This window comes from Danio aesculapii, chromosome 17, assembly GCF_903798145.1.
Source record: "Danio aesculapii chromosome 17, fDanAes4.1, whole genome shotgun sequence".
NCBI lineage: Eukaryota > Metazoa > Chordata > Actinopteri > Cypriniformes > Danionidae > Danio > Danio aesculapii.
In genome coordinates, this window is record NC_079451.1 from 21,124,541 (window position 1) to 21,148,553 (window position 24,013).

Sequence of the window (24,013 nt, forward strand, 5' to 3'; positions counted from 1 at the left end):
TAGCGAAGGATTTTCGAGCAGATGTTTTATTTGTCCTTAACATACTGCACAGGGAACACTGTAACAAAACTCACCTGCCCTCCTTGCCTAAACAAAATAGTGTCACAAGGTTAAGTTTGTCTGATAATGAAACACTTTCAGTGGTGTGCAGGAAGAGAAAATCACAACCCAGCGTCTTATGTGTAAAAATAATACAATATATCCACGCAATCATCCAGAGACTCTAAATACACCACCCTTGATTGATCACTGCAGTCAGTCCCATTAACATAATTCTGTACTATAAATGCACTAGTATTGTGCGTTACTCACACTGTACAAATGTGCTGCACCTACTGTACACATTAACTTAATGAAAAACCTGTCAGTTGCACAACGTCAATTGGTGACTAAAGTTTGGTGGAACTAAACATGAAGCAATGTTGCTTTTTGAGACCATCTTATATGAAGAGTGTGCCCAACAAAACAGATTTTGATAGATTCCAGAATGCAAACTAACAGCCCCCCCAAATATGGACAAGCTTGACAGAATTTGTTTCAATATCTTTAAACCTTTTTAATCGTAAGGCTTGTTTAAGTGCTTAAAACGAGTTATAAATTGTGCCCTCATGTTATGTTCTGGTATCTGGTAGGGCCATATTTACTAATCAGATTTACTAATCACTTGAGCTAGTGCAAACCCTAAAAATTAGTAATAAAAAAAGGTTTGGACTGAGATTTTTGCAGCTAAGCTTACCGTAGATGCATTTCATTTTAAAGAAACGAATCCTGAAACGAATTCTCTTTAAATGAATCCTGCGATGACACAAGCCCGTGTTCTAGTATTTGCACCGTTATTATACATCCTTATTTCATATGTATTTATACAAGTTTCTCTTTTTGATAAAAAATTTATGAGGGGGTGAGCGTTTATATTAATGGCAGTTGATTCACTTGCTTTTTTGGATGTAAAATGTCTTAACCCCATAAGTGTCAACCCTCCTATATTTTACAATTCTATCCTGCTATCATCCCGTAAAGGTATTTTACTGTATTTCTCCTGTATTTTACATTTTTCTATGAAGTGTGGCAATAAATATCAAAGAGCCGATCCTCCCTATACACAACCCATACCGCCGAACCTCCAGGGGATGCCTCTTGCTCTTAAATGTGAATCTGTCCTGTGCTTTCATTTTATTTATGCATGAAAACACCTAATAAATATAAAAGCAGTGGTATTCCCTTCCTTTTCATTACAGGCACCATTGCCCCTTCTTTGCAATCCTCAAAACAGTCAGTTCATGTAGCGGTGCGTGACTGTCAGACGCGCTCCATATTGATAAATAGACACTGTTTCCAAAATAGATTCTGTACATGCGATTTGAGGCGAAGCGAGAGTGGACACTCTGAGTTTTGGGTGCATGTTTGAACAGACATATACACATAATAATAATAATAATAAGAATAATAATAATATCTAAACATGTCGGTCTTGATGGGTTTCCTTTTAAACAAAACACATTTTGTCTCAACTGAGCATAAAAACTGGTGTATCTACAGTGACCGAGAGAGCTTAATGTGCTGCAATTTAAGAAAACACATACAATCACAAAAAACACCAGTAAATTACAACAAGTCTTCATTCATTTGACAGCACACCTGCTGCAAATCCTCATAACGCAAACACAAAAAACACGTTGCATTTCACACCACACAAACATTAATAAAACACACTGCAATTCTCACAACGTAAAGTTTCACAAACTCATTTTGAGAGGAGCACGTGATAGGATTGACTGCAGCTGATCCCTATCACTAACTACTAAGTAGCCAATCGGATCATTCCAAATTTAACATAAATATCCAGCCTAAGCTTCATTCCTCATCTTCATTTGGAAGACCCCTATCCATCCCTTTGCCTCAATTGTAAGCTCGTGTGACACGGTGGCCCCACAGCAAGAAGGTTGTTGGTTCAAACAATAACTTAGCTGAGCCAGTCGACATGTTTTCCCTGTGTTCGCGTGAGTTTTCCCCGGGTACTCTAGTTTCCTCCCACAGTCTAAAGCTGCGGTCACACTGGGCTTTTCCTCCCATAGACTTCCATTCATACGCACGCGAATGTGTCAGACCAGAAACGCAGGGTCATGCGTCAAGTTTCGCAGTTCGCTGCGGTGCAAAGTTCAAGCTTGGTGAACTCTCTGACCTGCGAAATCGCATCGCTTGACTGCGTGAGACCAATCAAGGATCAAAACACGACCTCTCTGGACAGAAATTTAAAACATGGATCAATCGCTCGCTTTTTTTAATGTCTAATCATCTTGTGTAATCCTGCCCCTTTTCACAGCGCCGTATGACAGAATTTCGCACACACAACCACTAGTGTGACAGCAGCTTCAAGACATGTAGCACAAGTTAAAGTCACAAGCACCTAAAGCTGCGGTCACACTTGACTTTTCTTCCCATAGACTTCCATTCATACGCACACGAATGCGTCAGACCGAAAACGCAGGGTCATGCGTCAAGTATCGCAGTTCGCTGCGGTGCAAAGTTCAAGCTTGGTGAACTTTGACCTGCGAAATCGCATCACTTGACTGCGTCAGATCAATTGAGGATCAAAACAAGACCTCTCTGGACAGAAATTTAAAACATGGAGCAATCGCTCGCTTTATTAATGTCTAATCATCTTGTTTAATCCCGCCCCTTTTCGCAGCTCTGCACGACAGAATTTTGCACACACAAAGCCCAGTGTGACCGTAGCTTAATACGTGCACACTGGCGCAGTTAGTGGTCTATTCTTGGGAAGTTACCGAGAACTACCTGATCTCGTATCCCTCCTAATGCTCATTGACCGGGCAGGAGCCTTGGGCTCATCTATCTCCGAGGTCAGGGTTCTCTCCTGGGACAGCGTGCCAAACCTGCTAAAATTGTCAAGCATTATCTAAGTGTGAACTCTTGAAACAAACATTAATAAAATTAGCTGCATTTTCACATCACAAACATTGATAAAACGAGCTGCATTGCTCACAACGTTATAAAAAGGGAACACAATGGAAATTTTTCAAGGGGATCCAACGTAACCGACGCCATTGAAGTTGTAGGAGATCTTTGAAAGGTGAGTTTGTTTGTTTGTTTACCCGATGCCCATGTCTCTGGTATTTATCAGCCTAAATAACCACAACCTCCATAACCAGGTCCCGTTTTAGGGTCTCCTTCAAACATTTCTGTGTTGCGTGAAATGCAGCACGTTTTATTAGAGTTTGCATTGTGTTGTGTGAGAAATGCAGAGCAATTTAATAATGTTTGTGTTGTGACCAATTGCTGCACATTTTTTTGTGTTGTGAGAACACCTGTGCTGTCAAATTGATGAAGATTGTTTCGTAGTTTGCTAGTGTTTTTTGCAATTGCATGTGCGTTCTTAAATTGCAGCGCGTTAAGCTCTCTCGGCCACCATATGTATCCCTTATTTCTACATTCCAATGCAGTAAATAGATACAGTCGCATGTGCTAAAGGGAGATGTGTTGCTCATCATGGGAAAGAGGTGCAACTGTTTTTTAAAGGGGGTGTCACACATATTGAAAACTGAAGCCAAATTATTTTGATCGCCCCCTGGTGGTGGACTGCAAAAAAAATTAGGCTACGCTTCAAATATCTTGATCAAAGGGTTTTATCAAACTGATGTACACTGTAAAAAAAGACACTAAACTTTCTTCTGCTTATTTGCTGACATTATTTTTTTTCTCATAAATTGATTGCATAAGAAAATTGTACAAAAATGTTTACTTTTTCTTTGTTTATGAATAACAAAACTGTCAAAACTGCCCCTGTAGATACAAATTCACAAAAAGGCACAAAAATGTATGTTTAATTAAAAAAAAAAAACACTAGAAAAATGTTATATATTTTGCTGACTTACGTACTTACATTATCCCAGATGTTTCGAAGAATGTTCAAATCCATCGAGATTTTAATAGGAAACAGAACGTATCCTGTGTCGTCATGCTAATGCTGTTTGTTCTTATAGAAAACAGGGGACCACCATAGATGCTTTAATATGTTGTGTGTTTTATTAAGACTGCACCGAGCAGCATTAGATCAGAACTTTAAATGTATTTAGTATGATATAACAGTGCTGCTTCATCTGCAGTTGATCATGAGCAGAAGAACCGGAAGCTTCGACTGTGGCATAATAAAAGCTCTGCTGCTTTCGTTCTGTGTGGCGCTTCTTTCTCATCAGCAATTGCTCTCATTTTGCTATGAAGGCTTTCAGTCTTACTCTGCTTCATGCTACCATCATAAGTGTTTAATACTTCAGCTCATCCATAAACATGCAGGAGTCCTGTAGGATGTAATGAAGACCACAACTACCATGATTCAACACTTAGTCACAGAGTCATCGATCTATGCCTTTGTTTGTTGTGATTGGCGCCCTCTAGCGGCGAAAGTCTCAAACTGCGCCTTTAATGATGGTATATTATGAATGTCAGTCCAGCCACTTGTCCATGATCTCACTGTCTTTATAAAATGTTTTTTTTTTTTTCACAGAAATTGGATTTTAAAAACTTACACTGAGATACACGTTTTTTTTTTTCAAGAATTAGCATTTTTAGGCCACCAAAATGCAGCTGTAGTTTCATTAAAATGCATAAAATAATAGTTTTTAATTGAAAATGATGTCATATTTGTTATTTGATGGTATTAAAATGTCTTGTGATGTCATAATTGACAGCTTATCTGAGTGAAGTCACCATTTTTCTTCCTTAATTTGTATTTAATTAACTGCAGATTTTTTTTAGTATTGCAGTCTCATGCTAATTCCGGGTTAGTAAATCTGGCCCTAAATTTGTATTTGTTTTTGAGCGATTTTCTTTTTTTGTAATTTAAGGAAAGAAGTCATTTTGGTTGTTACCATGATTGTGGTGAAATGCTTTTACAGCTTAATACTGTAAAATACCAGACTCTCTCACTGGTAGCCTCTCTATTACAAGTGTCTGTCAGCTTGCGGTTGCTGTCGCTCTGTCAGTAAGTGAAAAGTCTGCAGTGAGGAGGTCACTCTCTTTTTCCCAGCGAGGACAGGGTTTGCAGCAGGTTGTCAAGGCCCCATAAGTATCCGTCTTCTCGGTTTCCCTCCTCCCAGGGTCTGTAGTGATCCAGGTTCTGTTCGTCTGGAAGAGCTGTGGTCTTACCGAAATCAATGAGCCACACTTCAGCTCTCTCTGTGTGATCGTGAATGAACAGAAGAGAACTTCCAATCACCTGAAAGACATTTTTAGGTAAGCAAAAATTCATAATTGTTTGATTTGATTAAGCATTTAGAAGTTTTGGGCTAAAAGATATGAGCTGGGTTTCAATCATACTTCATTAAAAAATCTATATTTTGAAGTATCGCTTGAGAATTGAATGGTGGAAATGCCATATTCTGAAATGCCTTAATTCACCAAACTAAGTTGTTTTGGAATGGAAAAAAAGAGTTGATGTGAATGCTGGGCGATGTAGCGAACATTAAACCTACAGGACTAAATAGCTGTCTCCATTTTGCTTATCTTGTTTACTGTTGGTTACTAGGTTACCAATACTACAGTTAGCCACAACTTTATGATGCTTAATGTAATATTTCATCCCTTCAAACTGTTTTTCAAACTGTGTTCTTGTTACACATAAATGTAACTACTATTATAACAACATGAGTAAATTCTGAATATTTACAATATGTAACCCTAAATCAAACTTTAAACTAGAGATCTGTGTGGGATTGATCTTTTAGTCCCGCTCCCGTGAGGTTTTATTCCGCCCTTGACCGCTCCCGCTGTATATTCAGCCTTTGTTCACCCGCTGCTCGCTTAGAATCTACACGACCCGACCATTGCTGCTAAATTTAGATTTGGTTTCCAAAATCTCACGTTTAAAATGGGTATACTTAAACAGAGAGATAGCAGATAAAACTGTAGGTAATTGTGCAAGGATCGAAGGCTGAATGTCAGTTTTGTTTGCCCCTTTGAGACATGAGTGCCGCCTTAAACCTGAGGTTCCAGTCTTGTGACTGCTAAAGGGTAAAACCTTGAGGTATTATTACATCGCACAAAGTGTCATTTTTTTCCATTTGCCTCTATGACACATGAACAAGACTTCCAAGACCTGCCTGATGAGGGTTCCCTTACAATAAACTGACCATTTTCTAATGCAAGCTGAAGGACAGTGTATCTTCACTTTGCTCTCCCATGTTGGTAAAGCCGGCGCTGAGGACTGTTATGCAGATGATGCACACAGAGACTGTGTGGGAAAAAAGCATGTGCAGAAAGCACTGGTCAGGCGTTCATCATGTAACAGTCATGAGCACTGCCTGTACCAGTGCTCAATAAAAATGAGGAAATCACAGATATGCTGCTCAGAAATAACGTCAGGACTTAGGAACGCTATATTGTTTGACCGCTCGCTCCTGTTTAAATTGCACCAGAGTTACCGACCGCTACCAATTTTTTTGGAAATATATTACCGCTCTACAAGAAATTTGATCAGGTCCCGCGGGAATGCAGACCTCTACTTTAAACCTAACCCAACATTACTTACTGTTCACATTCATATTACCAAAGACTATGAATACACAAGACGTGTCACTCATACAGATTTAAATGAAGAAAAGTGCAATGGTCAATATGGTGAATGAAGCCCCGCCTTCTAGAACAGGAGCCAATCATCGATCGCAATTTAGATGGTGTAATTTAGACTGACGATCCTCTGGGGCAGGGGCTCTGACCTGATGTGTATTTCTACAGATTCTGTGTGAGTCGAAGGTTTAGAAATGAAACAAGTTCAGAGAATTTGATGTTTCCCCATTCAAACAGAATGCCCGAGCAAACTGCCCGATATGAATTTCTAAGATGGCCGCAGAGTGAAATGACTTGCCTTAAAGGGACTTTGATATTACTCAGTATTTAATGTACAATTACATTGCAACACAACATAATTTGCTGAATATACAAACAGCTATGGAAAAAAAAATTAAGAAACCACTTGAAAATAAAAACATGCTAGTTTTAATGTACTGCAAATAAGGACAAACTCTTTATTAAAAAAATACACTTTTTTTACCTCATGTTTCTTGAAGAACTCGGAGGCCTTCAGTGCTCGTTTAATCTCTCCAAGTCTTGTAATATAGGAGTTCTGTAAAAGAAGAGCACACCATGAAATAATTACAGACAAGATATTTGTTTTCAATATTTGCTGAAATGAGGCTCCAATTACACAAAGACTACTTAAAGGAGGTTTGTTTGTTTCGGCTTCTTCTTGAAGTATTAGAGCTTTCTCTGCTTTCCTCTTAAAATAAACATGTTCTTCAAACACAATCATTATAAGCCTTGCAGCTATATTTGCTTTTTAAACTCAGTTTTAGTTATTGTGAAACGCTTTGCATTCAAACACCTGACTTTAGCATCAACTTCCCTTGTTCATTAACCCTTAACTTGCACTCTAAGAAAAAAACATCACCAATTTCTATGCTCAAATTGGGATCCCGACACCAAATTTAAAGTTTAAAATGTTTTTTTTTGTTTTTATATTGCTCTATGTACAAAAGATCAACCGTTTAGACAGTAATAAAGATTGATGGTGATTCTGCATCCTATTTGTTTTTATTTTGGTCCTTTTTTGTAAGAATACTTTTTGTTTATTTTTTTTAGCAATATCTGGCAACACTGCTCATCAGCACTTACAAAAGTTCAAAAGAATAGTTCATTGCTGAGGAGACCACATTCAGTAAGACAAACGACAATGATCATCATGCTATGCTCAAAACTGCTACCAAATGAGAGCATAACAACCCGAAGTATATGCTCTTTTAAGGCAAGACAATACACTTCATTCACTCATTCATTTTCTTTTTGGCTTAGTCACTTATTTATCAGGGGTTGCCATAGCGGAATGAACCCATCGCACTTCAATAAAGTAAAAAAAAAATTAATATCACCTTATTTTCCCAGTTAATCGATTGATTGCAATATTTAACATTGCAAATTTGTTTGTATTTCAAGTTTTGTTCTGTTTAAGTGTGGATACGAGTCATTGTTTACTTTAATATATTGTATTCATTTGCCTACATTCAGAACTGAAAAATCTGAACATTGCATGAAGTCTGACACACACAGACCCCATCCTGGACAAAGAAGACTGCTTTAGATTGAGATTTTTACACGTTTATTTGTGTTGAACCTCAATTAAGAAAGGTTAGCATCTGTTAGCTTCACTGTCATTTTAGGGAACGACTGGCCATTTTTGGGCTTTTAGCACTAATTTCAAAATCTATATGGACGAGTGTCACCTTTTAGTGATGTAGGAGAGGAGTGTGAGTAATTCAATGACACATCAGTGTCTGATTATTATTAATGAGACAAAGTTTTATTATCCAATAAGAAGACAATGCTTCTGAATTATTTGGTCAAGTTATGAGACTGCGAGTAGTTAGGTGTTCACGATGGGCATCAACTTAGGTACTAGTCTGTACTGAAATTGAAAAAATGTGACAGTATTTCCCGCTTGCATTTGGAACGCTGCTGAGTGACTCCTAAACACAACCCTGGCTCATTCTGAAAACCTACTACTATATACATTTCTGGAGAGTGCCAAATATGTCCCAGGAGGTACGCTTTGTAAAGTTTTTGTTTTCACAAATCCACTAGAGGCCGCTGTGTACGCTTTTTCAGATCTCAAATTTCACTCGCGAGTGCCATTCGCACCTGATGTTCTCATGTAAATCCACCAGAAGCCGCTGTCGACTGACTGACTGAATGACTGACTGACTGATCGACCAACTGATAACCCCACCCACCCCCTTCCCTTAGCTCAACCAATAGTGTTTTCAAAAGCACCGATTGACCTGCCCACCTACCTCCCTAAACCCAACCTACATTGTTTTAAAAAGCAATCTAGAAAAAAAAGCCCTCATCTGATTTCTACCATGTTTTCAGATTTTACCACATTCTCACCCTGTTATTTACTTGTTTATTTTATTTTTAGCCGTCTGTTTTTGTCTTATCCACTTTCTAGAACAGTTCTTCGCCATACTTAAACCCCGTTGTCGTGGTCAACTCCTCTCTGTGTCTCAAGTCCACCGACGTACATGGCGAGCTACTGGACAAACTGGTAACAGCAGGAAAGCCAATTACATGCAGGTAAGTGGCTTTAACTGGTAAGCGCAAATAAAAGCAGCATCATACCGCCCCGTAGCATATGTTTTAAAGACAGAATGCAATCATATGTACCTCTGGCTACATAAATTGCGATCTCCAGAAATAAATACAGGGCTACGTTTTCAGAATAAGCTGTTGCTTAAACACTGCTGATTGGCCAATGTGTTCAACACGCGCTCAACAGATATGATTATGATTGGCTCTAATTATCACCAGTTTAAAAGAGGCTTCTCTGTCCCTCTACAGCAGGCATGTGTTTGTCTGAATTTGAACTTTGACTGCCTTGTGGGAGGAACGCCACTAACAGTAAACAATGTCTGGCCTTTTCTAACCAGTATATCCAGGATACGGAGCAGTCAAGGTCTGGTGTTCATTAAGCCACTGACTCAGTGTTGATCTGGTAATTGTAGGTGTGCATGCATTGATTTCACAGAACAGGTTGATCTGGTTCTTAAGAACTCACGCACAATTATGTTTTTATTGCCTTCGATGAAATCCTTAAAGACCTGCGTGACGTCTTCCTTTGAGCGGGTCTTTTTGAAGTCTGTGTTGCAGGTTTCCCCTCTCTGAAAAAACAAACAACATAAACAAGTTTATCGTGTAGAATGTTCCCACAGTCAGAGAAAGCAGGGAAATGTGGGAATGTGTTATTGCAAAAAACACGTCTGTTTGTTTTACGCTTATTCTTTAACATTGAATAGTGTTCAAAATTATTTATAAATGAGCCTATATATATATATATATATATATATATATATATATATGTATATATATATGTGTGTGTGTGTATTTTAGTATGTTGATTTATATAAATAGCTAGATTTATACACTGTAAAAAATTTAGCACAACAACAAAAAAACATTTGTCTTGCTTTTTCTTGTTCACTCGACTTTTAAAAACATCAGCTGCACTGACCTAAAAGTATTTGTCAGTAATACAAAAAACATTTATTTCTGTTAACAGGAGATTATTAGTTTTCTGGAGAGGTGAACTACTCTGTAACAAAACTTGTTGTGCCAACTGAAGATTTTTGTCTGCAGAACTGGAATGTCTGAAGTTAAATGAACAAAAAAACAATCCTTTTTCCTTTTCTCATCTACTCAAGATTTTGTTATTTTATTTTCACCTTTACAGGACAGTAGAGCGTATAGACAGAAAAACATAGGGCAAGGATCAGTATAGGACCTAAAGGCGGGAATCAAACTCGGTGAACACAGGAGTGCAATGTGTTGACACACTAACCATTACACCATTGGCACCGACTTGTACTCAACTTTTGAAAACATCTGTTGCATTGACCTAAAACGCCTGAAGTTGAGTGAACAAAAAACTCTTGTGGAAATTCATTCATTCATTTTCTGTTCAGCTTAGTCCCTTTATTAATCTGGGGTCGCTACAGCTGAATGAACCGCCAACTTATCCAGCATATGTTTTATGCAGCGGATGCCCTTCCAGTTGCAACCCTTCACTGGGAAACATCCACACACTCACACTACGCACAATTTAGCTCACCCAATTTACCTATACCGCATGCCTTTGGACTGTGGGGGAAAATGCACATGAACACGGGGAGAACATGCAAACTTCACACAGAAATGCCAACTGGCAACCAGCGACCTTCTTGCTGTGAGGCATTTGTGCTACCCACTGAGCCACCATGCTGCCCCCTTGTGGAAATTGGTACTAAGAAATAATACATTATCTGAACAAACAAACATAGTTTAATTGAAAAAATCAGGAAGGCCTGCTTCACATGTGAAGCATAATGAAGCGTTTTTCCCTGTGTGTCCTGCCATATTTTGATCCTTGTCTTGTTTACCATTATTGTTGTTTTACCTCCTGTCCTGTTTCTAATTCTTGGAAAAGTAGAGTGAACAATAAAACTCTTTTAAAAACTGGTACTAAGAAATAATACATTATCAAAACAAACAAACAAATGTTATCAAAACATTTATTAGACACAGAATTAGAAACAGGAAAGGAGGTAAAACAACAATAATGGTAAACAAGACAAGGATCAATACGTGGCAAGACAAACAGGAAAAAATGCTTTGTATGCTTCACATGTGATGCAGGCCTTCCTGTTGTTATCAATTGAGATATGTTTGTTCTGATAATGTATTATTTCTTAGTACCAATTTCCACAAGAGTTTTTTTTTTCCACTCAACTTCAGTCATTTTAGGTCAGCACAACAGATGTTTTTAAAAGTTCCGTACACATCGGTGCCAATGGTGTGGTAGTTATTGAGTCCACACATGGCACTCCAGTGTTCACGGTGACCCAAGTTTGATTCCTGCCTCAAGATTCCTATGCCGATCTCTCTCCTCTCCCCATGCTTTTCTGTCAATACGCTCTACTGTCCTATCAATTAAAGGTGAGAAAAAATGTTGAGTACATGAGAAAAAAGGAAATATGGACTATGTTTTTTTGTTCACTCAACTTCAGGCATTTTAGTTCAGCAGAAAAAAATGTTCAGTCGGTTTTCTAACAGTAGTTCACCTCTCCAGACAATTAATAATCTTCTGTTAACACAACTAAATGTTTTTGTATTACTGACAAATAATTTTAGGTTAGTGCAGCTGATGTTTTCAAAAGCCGAGTGAACCGGAAAAAGCGGAAGGAAATAAGGATTATGTTTTTTAAGGACTTAAATTTTTTAACAAGATTTTTTGCTCCTAATATATTATATTGTATTAATAGTCAATACAGCAGTTGTGTAAATAAAAATGATGTATTATCATTAATAGTAAAGAATATTAATAATTAATATTTATAATACCAGCATATATCAGTTATGATTTACTGTTTATGTTTATTATAATTTATTTATTACTAATATTAAAATATTGTTTCAATGGTTTTTTAATATTACTAGCTTGATTGATTGGTTGGTTGATTTATTTATGGACAGTTTATGTTAATATTATATATAATATATAAATACAACATAATAATTTTGTTGTTAAATTAAAACAATTATGGGTAACAATTTAGTTTAGGTCACAATTCACAGTATTCACAGTTCACTAACACTACTAGCTTAATCAGCTACTAATTAGCTGTTTATTAATAGTTAGTAAGGAAGAAGTTTAGGTTGAGGATTAGGAGTGCAGAATAAGATTATACTTTATAATTACTAGTGAATAGTTAATATTTTAATAATAGGTAGATAATCAGCCAGTAGTTAATAGCATAAATTGAGACCTAAACTAAAGTGTTACTTAATTATGTATTATCAACAATACTAGGGAATCTTTTAATGAAATTATATGTAATATTTTATATAATATATAATAATTTATTTATTACTAATATCATTATAGTGTTTCAATAAATAATATTAATATTATTAGTTCAATGTATGTATGCATGATTGTATTTATTTCTGAAAAGTTTGATTAATAATAATATTTTTACTATATAAATTTTGACATTATTGTTAGTTACAATTTGTTCTTAACAAAACAATATTGTAATAAAGTATTCTAGCAGTAATAGTTCTTTTTTATATTGTAGGTTTTTAATAATTAATAATGGTTTATACCGCTTTGTTGCTAAAAAAAATGTTAAATATTATTAATATTATAGAATATCCACATCTTGCATTCATATTTATAGTTGTATTTATTTAATAGTTCAATATAAAAAGTTCATTATGGCTGTTATATTAATAATATATTATATATGACATTAGTATTAGTGGTTACATAGTAATAGTGGTTTATATAATTTAGCTGTTTAATGAAAATGCACTGACTGATTATTTGATTGATTGATTGATTGATTGATTGATTGATTAAAACAGTGTAGCTCTGATTTTCAGTTTTTTTTTCTGCTGATCTAGAGTCAGTTCTGCTGGCTGTGATTTGTTGAAGCTGTGGCTACCTTGATACCCTCAATGCGGAAACCCAGAGTGTGAGTGGAGCTCAGGCTTTCTCTCCACTGCATGTATCGTGGTTTAGTAACCGCCTTCTGCTGCCTCTCCTCTGCTGTAGGAGCTCCGCTGTCCACCTCCAGCATCTTATTATACAAGTCCTCCCGCAACTTTGGCTTCACCCGCGCTCGAACCAGCTCATCCTCCAGATACGTCCTGAGAGAGAACAAACAGACAGAAAGACAGAAGAATTAGACGTTTAACCCTTGTGTGCTTTTGGGGATGTGTTCATCCACTCTGGGGTGATTATAAGTCTTAATTTGGCCACAACTTCCTCTGTGTTTCTGAAAATGGAATGATTTTGGTGACAAATCTTATTTTGACACATATATAGGGAAAATGTTTCGAAAGTTTGCAAGTTAGCAAACTTACTACATTTACTTTATGTTCATGGCTCTTTTTGCTCAATTGACTTCCATTATAATGAGATTTTTTGATTTCAAAGCCATGACATGATTGTTGCTGCTGGTTATTTATGTTGGGAAGAGGTCAAATTTGTCATTTGTACGGCTCTGCTTCTATATGGTGTGTGAGAGAGATATCTATATCGTCACCTTAGAGTTATAAGGTTCTATCTGACATTTTTGTCAAAATTGAGTTATTGACATATTCTGATTAAATGACAACTTATTGACATTTTGGGATGTTGTTTACATTTTAAGACTTTTTATTTAAAAAACAAATGTTACACACATACTGTTTTCTATATGGAATTCAAAAACTTTGAAGCTCAAAATCGTTCAGAACGCAGATAGAACCCTATAATTCCAAGGTGACGATATGTCTGGGAAAATCTTAATAAGCAGCTCAGCTCTCAGAACATAGTAAACATAGTAAGTGTATTTAGAAAGCAGCTAGTTTTCCAGCAGCTAGCTCTCTGCAACTCTCACATGGTTGCCTACTGAAGCTAAGCAGGGTGCGCCCGGTCAGTACCTGGATGGGAGACCACATGGAAAAGCTTGGTTGCTGCCGGAAGTGGTGCTAGTGAAACCAGCAGAAGGCACTCAACCTATAGTCTGTGTGGGTCCTAACGCCCCAGTATATTGATGGGGACTCTATACTGCTTAGTGAACGCTGTCTTTTGGATGAGACGTTAAACCGAGGTCCTGACTCTCTGTGGTTATTAAAAATCACAGGATGTTCTTTAAAAAAGAGTAGGGGTTTAACCTCAGCATCCTGGCCAAATTTGCCCACTGGCATCTGTCCATCATGGCCTCCAACCATTCTCATATGATAATTGGCTTCATCACTCCGTCTCCGCTCCACCAATCAGCTGATGTGTGGTGTGCGGTCTTTCGCAATATGGCTGTCGTCGCGTCATCCAGGTGGATGCTGCACATTGGTGGTGGATGAGGAGATTCCCCCCAAAAATGTGTGTAAAGTGTGTGTCCAGAAAATATAAATGTAAGGAATTATTATTATTATTAATTATTTATAGGCAACACAGTGGCACAGTAGGTAGTGCTGTCGCCTCACAGCAAGAAGGTGACTGGTTCGAGCCTCGGCTGGGTCATTTGCCGTTTCTGTGTGGAGTTTGCATGTTCTCCCTGCGTTCGTGTGGATTTCCACCGGGTGCTCTGGTGTCCCCCACAGTCCAAAGACATGCGGTACAAGTGAATAGGGTAGGCTAAATTGTCCGTAGTGTATGAGTGTGATTGAGTGTGTATGGATGTTTCCCAGGCAAGGGTTGCGGCTGGAAGGGCATCCACTGGGTAAAACATGTGCTGGATAAGTTGGCAATCCCAGATTAATAAAGGGACTAAGCTGAAAAGAAATTGAATGAATTAATAATTATTTATATGCAAACACTATAATTTGCTGTTTTACTCGACAGAGCTCCATATGAAAGCCAGCAGCTTTTATCTATCTAAAGGGTTAATGATGCCAACTGATGATCAACAGCAAAAATGACACATTTGACAACAGGGAAAACCACCAACAATTAAGAATGAATAATTATATGGTGTCATAGCTTTGCAGTCCAAAAAATGTCATTATAATGAAAGTCAAAGGGGCAAAAACAGCCACTAACATAACGAAAGGGTAGTAAGTTTGAACAGTACACAAGGGTTAAAGGGGTCATGAAATGTCTTTTTCTATTGTGTGCTGTTCTCTGAGGCCCACTTTTAATATTATCAGGAATTTTACATTAAAACTCACCACAATCTAGAAGTCATATAGGCTATATTTCTGTCTTGCTTTGACCCCATCATCAGAACACAGTTTGGAAAATCCATGCTGGATTGTAGACTCAGAAGTAAACAGTATGACAGGCTCAGAGTTTCACTTTATTTCAAATGTTTTAAAAGTACAGCTGAACAATGTAAACTTCTGCATGAATGTTTATATTGTTCTCATAGATGGATGGACGCTGCTGTGATTTAGGGTTTATGAAATGATCTGTAATAACAGACACAGCAATAAATTTCCATATAATAAAAACAGTTATTCACACTTCAGTGGTGTGACATTGCTCTCGCATCCAATATATTTGCAACAGCGTCATCTTTTAGTTTGAATATTTCTGAAAATACAGTGTCAAACCGTGCCTTGTTTGTAAATTGCAGTGAACAATGAACAGTTCTTCTCACTGATGTGTTCTGGAGCTTAAGTAAAAATAAAGTTCATCCACTTCTAATGTGGGGGATCAGAAGGAAAGCAATATTTTATACTACTTGGCACTGCACAGTATCTTCGTACTTTTAGACAATCATTACTATCATTTACTTTCTGTTTGACCTAAAGCAGTTACATCGCTGAAGTCGAGCATGAAAAAAGTTACTAGAAACTAAGGCTGGGCCGATAAACGGTATTATATCGAATCGCGATAAAATTTATGTCGCTTTGTTGAAAAGCTATGAACGTTTTTACTCAATATTGATCTAAGAGCCAATCACACAGCAGACATACGCAACAACAGGGATCTGTAATTGTGTTGATATTAGAGATATGCTATGCCACTCAGTATTGTTTAGCAAGCTCGATTCACTTTCCTGCCAGCAGTAAAACTGTTGTTTATTTTAATGATGACTATTTTTACCATTTTTAATTAAGTAAAACATTTATTTAAAAATATTTCTGTAATTGCTTATCTTTAGAAAATGCTATAAGTGTATTTCATTTGTAAAGGCAGCTACAGTAGCTCTCTGCAACAGGTGCTTAACCTGTGGTCTGTGTGGGTCCTAACGCCCTAGTATAATGAAGGGGACTCTATACTGCTTAGTGAGCGCTGTCTTGTGGACTCCCTGGCCATCATCTCCTATCCATCCCTACATCATAATTAGCTTCATCACCCTGTCTCCTCTCCACCAATCACCTGGTGAGTGGTGTGTGTGGTCTGGTGCAATATGGCTGCCATCGCATCATCCAGGTGGATGCTGCACACTGGTGGTGGATGAGGAGACCCCCCCCCCCCAAAAAAAAAAAATGTGTAAAGTGCTTTGAGTGTCCAGAAAAGCGCTATATAAATGTAAGGAATTATTATTGTGTACTGTATATATGCTGTCAGTTACAGTTCTTCAGAATATTGTATTTTATATTGCATATCTTAAGTATATAACAGAATATCGGTTCTCCAAAAAATCATGTGTAAACTGTTTTTGTTAATAAACAATAGTTTAAAATGTTATTTAATGGTGTCTAATCTTTGTGGCTTCAGTCATTGTTGGGGAACTCTTTAAAAGCTGGAAACATTAACAACTTATATTGAAATATACATCGTTTTCCTTCAATATGGAAAAGAAATATTGAGATTGCATTTTTGCCATATCGCCCAGCCCTACTATAAACAGGAACAATGCTGCATTTAGTTATTCATAAAAGAATTAAGGTAGATTAATTTACTGATGTAATTATTGGGTTAAAAAACACCAATTTTACTCAATTTGTAAAAATAATAACTAAATAAAAACATCAATAGACAATATATACAAATGATCACGTCACTTGCTCTAGATTACTCATGGGATGTTTTTTGCCTCACGTGAATTTTCAGCTCGAGTTGAAGAAGCGAAACGTTGCGTAGAAGAAATTAAAGAGATCAATTCCACACAACTGCACATTCTGTGCCAAATTTGCAGTGAAATTTGCCTTTATTTCTATTGACTTTGTATGTAATTGACTTGTGCGAACACAAATTCGAATTTGGTGTAAACTCAGCATTAGTGTTCCTTAAATTCATGAATGCTCAATATAAGGTGAGAATGCCATTGTTCATCAGTGGCTGTTGCTTAAAGTCCCTATTATTATTTACTAGTACAGCTCAAAATGCTGGGTGATGCTAAAAAGAGTGACATAGAAGCAGGCATTAATCATCTTTTGTGGTACATTGGTATATTACGCAATGTTTTTCTATATTCGCTAGATGTTTTATAGTGTAAGGACCTGTTATATATGTGAAAAGGTCAAGCAAATTTTGTTTTCTAGATTAGTTTGTCTGTTAATCAGATCATCATGACATTTTAAGTTTTTTCAGTGTGTGAACTTTACTTGACTTCCTGTATGAAAGGAGGAAGTCACCCAGGGACTCCTCTGTCTCTCTCACACACACACAGACCGAATATCTGAGTGTGTAAGACGGATCCGTGAAGTGTGTGAGAAGGAAGCCCTGAGGGACACCCTGTGCCTGCATGTGTGTTAAGTCTGCATGTGCACAGGAAGTGGTTGATATTGTTGTTTGCAGTCAAAGAGCCTCTCTCTTCAAGAGCTCCACCCTGACAGGATGCAGATCAGCTCCCAGAACAGGTGTTTCAGCACTCATCATGCACAGCACATAAACGCAGAGCATTAAACATCATCTGTCTAAAGAGTCCGTTGAGATTTGAGACTCTATAAAGAGACAATGAGGTTTTTAAAATGCATTTTTAATTGATTTGAGGATTTTGAATATTGTGTTCTTTGAACATCATAAATATTGTTATAATTATATATTATGTTATATAATTAGAATATTTTAAACATTATTCATTCATTCATTCATTTTCTTTTCGGCTTAGTCCCTTTATTTATCAGGAGTCACCACAGCAGAATAAACCGCCAACCTATCCAGCATGTTTTACGCAGCGGTTGCCCTTCCAGCTGCAACCCATCACTGGGAAACACCCATACATTCTCATTCACACACATACACTACAGACAATTTAGCCAACCCAATTCACCTATAGCGCATGTCTTTAGACTGTAGGGGAAACCAGAGCACCCAGAGGAAACCCAGGCCAACACGAGGAGAACATGCAAACTCCACACAGACACACCAACTGACCCAGCCGAGGCTCGAACCATCGACCTTCTTGCTGTGAGGCGACAGCACTACCCACTGCACCACCATGCCGCCCATAAATATGATATAATTATATATTAGGTTTTATCATTTGAATATTATAAACATTATACATATTTAATAAAATATCATTTAATAGTATATTCATCCCTTGGTCACACTTGGAGGCTGTAAAACAATTAAAAGAAAGTTCACCCCGAAATGAAAATGTAATCACTGTTTATTGTATTTCCCTACAGTGGTTCTGAACCTTCATGGGTTTTGTTTTTCTGGCGTGGTCTAGCAAAGTCTGCAGTGGGAAAGAGCGGTTGGAGACCAGCGGTGAGTAAGTAGGTCAGTAAATAAGTGACTTACACTGTCATGGAAATCAATGGCTACAAGCTTCCAACATTCCTCACAATATCTTCTTTTGTGTTCAACAGAAAAAAAACCTCAGCGGATAGGAACAAGTGGAGTGTGAGTACATGCTGCCAGAATTGTTGTTTTTAGGTGAACTCTCCATTTAAAATGGTCATTTACATTTTTGAAATCTGCATAAACACATTATTTTACATTTTTATTAATCATTAACTTTACAGTGGTTAACAGCATTGTTTTTGCCTTATGTAAGTAAGTAAGTAATGTGTATTTATATAGTGCATTTATTGTGTATAGAACAATAAAAGCGCTTCACAATCATGAGGGGTGGGGGTGGGGGAAGTGGTGGTCCATAGGGCGTGAGGGTGTGATGTGACGGCAGCCACAGGACAATGGCGCCAGTGACCTCACCACACACCAGCTATAGGTGTAGAGGAGAGACAGTTATAGAGCCAATTAGGTGGATGGGGATGATTGGGAGGCCATAATGAGTAAGGGCCGATAGAGGGAATTTGGCCAAGACAACGGAGTTACACCCCTACTCTTTATGAGAAGTGCCATGCCATTTTTAAAGACCACAGAGAGTCAGGACCTCGGTTTAACATCTCATCCGAAAGACGGGAACTTCATAATCATGAAGGGGGTCTCTCCACACCCCCACCAGTGTGCAGCATCCACTTGGATAATGTGAGGGCAGCCACAGGACAACAGCGCCAGTGCGCTCACCATACACCAGCTATAGGTGAAGTGGAGAGACAGTGATAAAGCTAATTAATGCTGGGTTCACACCAGATGCGAAGTACCACACGACTCTTTCTGGTTTACTCACCGGATGTTTTCCCTTATGCAAATTTTTTGCTTGAGTTTAATTATTTGAACTTGCACGATAGATGACATTGAGGTAGATTAAGGTAATAAATTACCCCTATTAGCACATTTGCATCGACTTTATATGTAATTTACTCATGCGGAATACATTATGCCGCATTTGGCAATAACCCAGCATTAAATTTTACCACCTGATTCTTATTCTGTGATTCTTTTTTTTTACATGGAATGACAAATTAAATGGGCGACGCAGTGGCACAGTTGGTAGTGCTATCGCCTCACAGCAAGAAGGTCGCTGGTTCAAGCCTCGGCTGGGTCAGTTGTCATTTCTGTGTGGAGTTTGCATGTTCTCCCTGCATTAGTGTGGGTTTCCTCCGGGTGCTCCGGTTTCCCCCACAGTCCAAAGACATGCGGTACAGGAGAATTGGGTAGACTAAACTGTCCGTAGTGTTTGTGTGTGAATGAGTGTGTATGGATGTTTCCCAGAGATGGGTTGCAGCTGGAAGGGCATCCGCTGCATAAAACATATGCTGGATAAGTTGGCGGTTCATTCCGCTGTGGCGACCCCAGATTAATAAAGGCACTAAGCTGAAAATAAAATGAATCAATGAATGAATGAATAAATTAACTGAAAAAACATTATTATTTCATTTGAGCTAATTGTCTATTGTCTATAATAATGAACAAACAAACGACTAGTGAACGAAGTTGGGGGACTACAAAAAAAACATCCGGGTTAGTGATATCACAAACGCTTCAAGTTACGCTCATTCACCACACACATACACACTGCGCAGAGAAGGGGCGTGGCCAGAGGGGCTGTAATGTTAAAACAGTGAAAGCTAAAATGCCGTGCAAACACTTCCACAGAGCTTGTTCTGTTTCTGTATTTGGGCTTCCAAAGGACATGAGAAGTGCTTACAATATAATTTTAATTATGTTTTAGAGAATTATATAGAAATGTATAGATTTATTTAGAAATATATAGAATCTCTCCCAGTTCAGTGCTGGATTTGGCTAAAAACTCCTCAGAGAAGGAGCAGCTCCAACCATAATAGACGAAGCTGCAAATTGTGAGTGACACCTGTAAGTATTTATTTATTTTTGTTAAAATTGATCAATGACATGCATAGTTTCTTGTGTTAACGGTGTGTTGTAGCGAGGATGTAAACAACGGGAAATGCTGTTTTGGCATAGTTAACAATATAGATACAAATTCATATTTATCCGTCAAACCCCTGTAAACCCGCAATCTTCATATTACTTATAACCCGAATATGTATGAAAGATACTTGTCAGATTTTATTTTAGAGAGCAGGAATGAAGTTCAGCTGTTTCCTCTTCATTTTCTGTCTGATTCAGGCTCAAACTGATACAGCTGACAGCTAAATTGATTGATTAATATTTACAGAACAGAGGCAAAGCACATGCTATTAAAAACGTTGCACTTTTCCAAGTGACATGGAGCTGATCTGCGAATCACAGCACATTATGTTAGCTGACCAATCAGAGCCTCTTGAGGGCAGGCCTTCGGAGAAACTAGGAAATATGACAGTCGTTTTGGTGTTAGCTGAGTAGCAGTATATAATCAAAAAATTTGTGATTTTCTACAAATTAAGCATGAGCACACACTGCTTTGTATCTTATAAACACAACCAAACCTTAAAAATACACTCTGGACCACCCCTTTAAATAGACATTTTAAACAAAAATAAATAAACAATAACAAATAAACACAAAATAAAAAAAAAACAAATACAACTAAAATGAAAATAGTCTAAAATGAATAATTAAAAATATTGCTAACAATAAAAAGTCACTCAATTATGCTAATAAACACTGGTTGGAGCATAAAAAAACTCATTAAAGATGTAAAAGTAATAACATTCAGATCTTTCAGTCATATGTAGTTTTCCCCCCTTGTATCACTCATGTCATAAAGAAATGAAGTACAAAGAAATTCAACATATAAACATAAAATATTAAAGCATCTCCATTATTTATTTAGCTAAAAAATAGGTTATATACACTTTGTTGACTGTACCTCACTCCCATCTTGCAGTCCATGACGTTGGGTGTATCAAAGCTGGCCAACAGGTCGGTCATTTTGAGAAAAAGCTCTCCGTCTCGCTCCACTAACCCATAGTATCTGGGCACAAAGCCACGTAAAGCATCCTCTTTGAGCCTCTCGAAACAGCGCTTCTCGTTTTCAGAGAACTTCTTCAGTATGGAGCCTTCATCGCCTGCTTTAAAGCTGCCTGAGCCCAAAAACAAACACAATTGAGTCACTGATGCACATTTAATCACTCGGAGTCTGACATCTCAGTCAGGGTTTGTGCCTTCATCATATGAATATTACATAATCACAATCTGCACACATTCAGGGTGATAAAAAGTGTAAATGAATTATGTGTTTCATTTCTGGACGTGTTTAGCAAAGATTAAGATAGAAATAAGAGGGAATGCTGACTGAAATAAGTAAGATTGTATGTACACTGTTACGGTCTTTAGCGTCACAACCACTTCCCTTAAATTTGTATCAAATGACTGTACTTCCCTATACATTTACAACAAAAAGCTGTTGACAATAAAACAGACAAAACACATGAGCTCAAATCAGTGGCTCTTTTACTTTCACAAATACAATTTAATGAGAGATTGACTGAGGGCAAAGAAAAAAATGTAATCAAATGATATGTAATTGGCTATATTTGGTTGGACAAAATATGTTTTACGAATAAATAATTTTTCAGTGTCAATTTTGTGTCCATTTTTATTAGTCCAGGACTAATTTCATATATTTGTTTTTGAAATAATAAAATGTTTAGCGCAGTGCAATTTTTACATTACTTAAGAATCTATAACTTTTTTCTTTTGAGAATTATAAACTCTAGATCAGGGATGCCCAAACTTTTTGTTATGAAGGGCCAAATACCAACCTTGATTAAGAGCCTTGGGCCAAAGGTAACTATATCAAGCTCTATAACAAAGTTGCCATATATAATGACCTCATTTATTTCAAAATTGATAGAAAGCATGCATTTGATTAATTTTTTTACACTTTATAATTAACCTATTATAATGAAAACATAGGAATTCCATCTATGACACAATGGAGTTTCATGCCGAATACACTAGTCAAGCTGCGCCTCCCTTTGCCTTAATTTGCTCACTGAGGATTTCTGAGTTGTGGTGTATCTGTTGAGCAACAGGATGTTCATTACAAAAAAAAATAATAATAATAATAATAATAATAATAATAATAATAATAATAATAATAATTTACAACATATAATTGATCAAAACCTTTGACCTTCAATCAAAGTTTGTTTTTTTTGTAGCTTAAAATAAAAAAACAAATGAAAAGTTATGTTAAACTAGAAATGACAATGTGTATTAAAGGTATTAACCCCAAACTTCTCTTCTCTGATGGGATGGCGGGCCAAATCAAAGGTTCCCATGGGCCAACTTTGGCCCGCAGGACCTAGTTTGGGCTTCTCTGCACTAGATGATGCATAGTAAAGCCTAAAGTGTCTTCTGTCCAAAGACACATGAACTGTGAATGTAAACCAAGTTATTCAGCAACTGTTACTGTTTTAGTTTGGGAAGGTTCCTCTGACAGTGAGGGAGGAATAACACTGATATAGTCTCAGATAACTTTTTGCAGAAATCTCATTTTGCATGCTATCTTCATCAAATTTGAAATATAAACAAACGAGACACTTGGCTTTCAAGGCATATTTTCCAGGTTATTACAATAATAATTAATTAATTTTCCTGTGTTTGTATGTGAAAAAACAAATATTGAACACAGTACAATTTTTCTTTCTCATTACTAATAAATAACTTTTTATATTTTTTGCCCAAACTCAGTCCTGGAGGGCCAGTATCCTTCATAGTTCATCTCCAACTTCCTTTAACACACCTGACTGGAAGTTTCTAGCATACCTAGAAAGAGCTTGATTAGCTGGTTCAGGTGTATTTCATTGGGGTTGGAACTAAAATATGTAGGACATTGGCCCTCCAGGACTGAGTTTGGGCATCCCTGTTTTAGATGGACCATAGTACAGCTCAAAGTGTCTTCTTTTCGATTATACCTAATTTTTGTTTGCTCACTGGGGTCAGGAACTGTAACTATTTAAAGTTAGGTAGGTGTAAATCCCTAAAAGAGAATGCTGGCTTAAAATAATTTCTGAAATGTACAAACACTTTCTGAGTAAAAACCGTTCCTAAACAACTTGTCAAATTGTTTTCTTTTATTTTAAGATTATTGCCAAGGAAATGTTTCTCATTTACATTTAGTCTAACTTCAAATTAAAATACCCAAATCTAAGTATAAAATAAAAAATATATGCAAACATGATTAAAAATTCTAATATAAATGGCAAAATAACAGTTTTAATGAAACTTAGTTACTCAATAATATTTGTAAAAATATATATAAAATAACTACAG

The 24,013-nt window shown here is 37.0% G+C and overlaps 1 protein-coding gene across 1 annotated transcript in view; it reads right to left on the reverse strand.

Annotated features, from left to right (window-relative positions):
- Nucleotides 1-10: 10 nt before the first annotated feature.
- itpka (inositol-trisphosphate 3-kinase A) overlaps nt 11-24,013 on the reverse strand; it is a 35,074-nt gene continuing 11,071 nt past the window's right edge. Inside the window, exons 3-7 of the mRNA XM_056477182.1 lie at nt 21,603-21,816; nt 13,047-13,251; nt 9,627-9,725; nt 7,067-7,138; nt 11-5,233 (exon numbers count right to left, since the gene is read on the reverse strand). Of these exons, the coding sequence (XP_056333157.1) occupies nt 5,027-5,233; nt 7,067-7,138; nt 9,627-9,725; nt 13,047-13,251; nt 21,603-21,816 (797 nt within the window). The 3' untranslated portion in view covers nt 11-5,026. The remainder of the gene's footprint in view (nt 5,234-7,066; nt 7,139-9,626; nt 9,726-13,046; nt 13,252-21,602; nt 21,817-24,013) is intronic.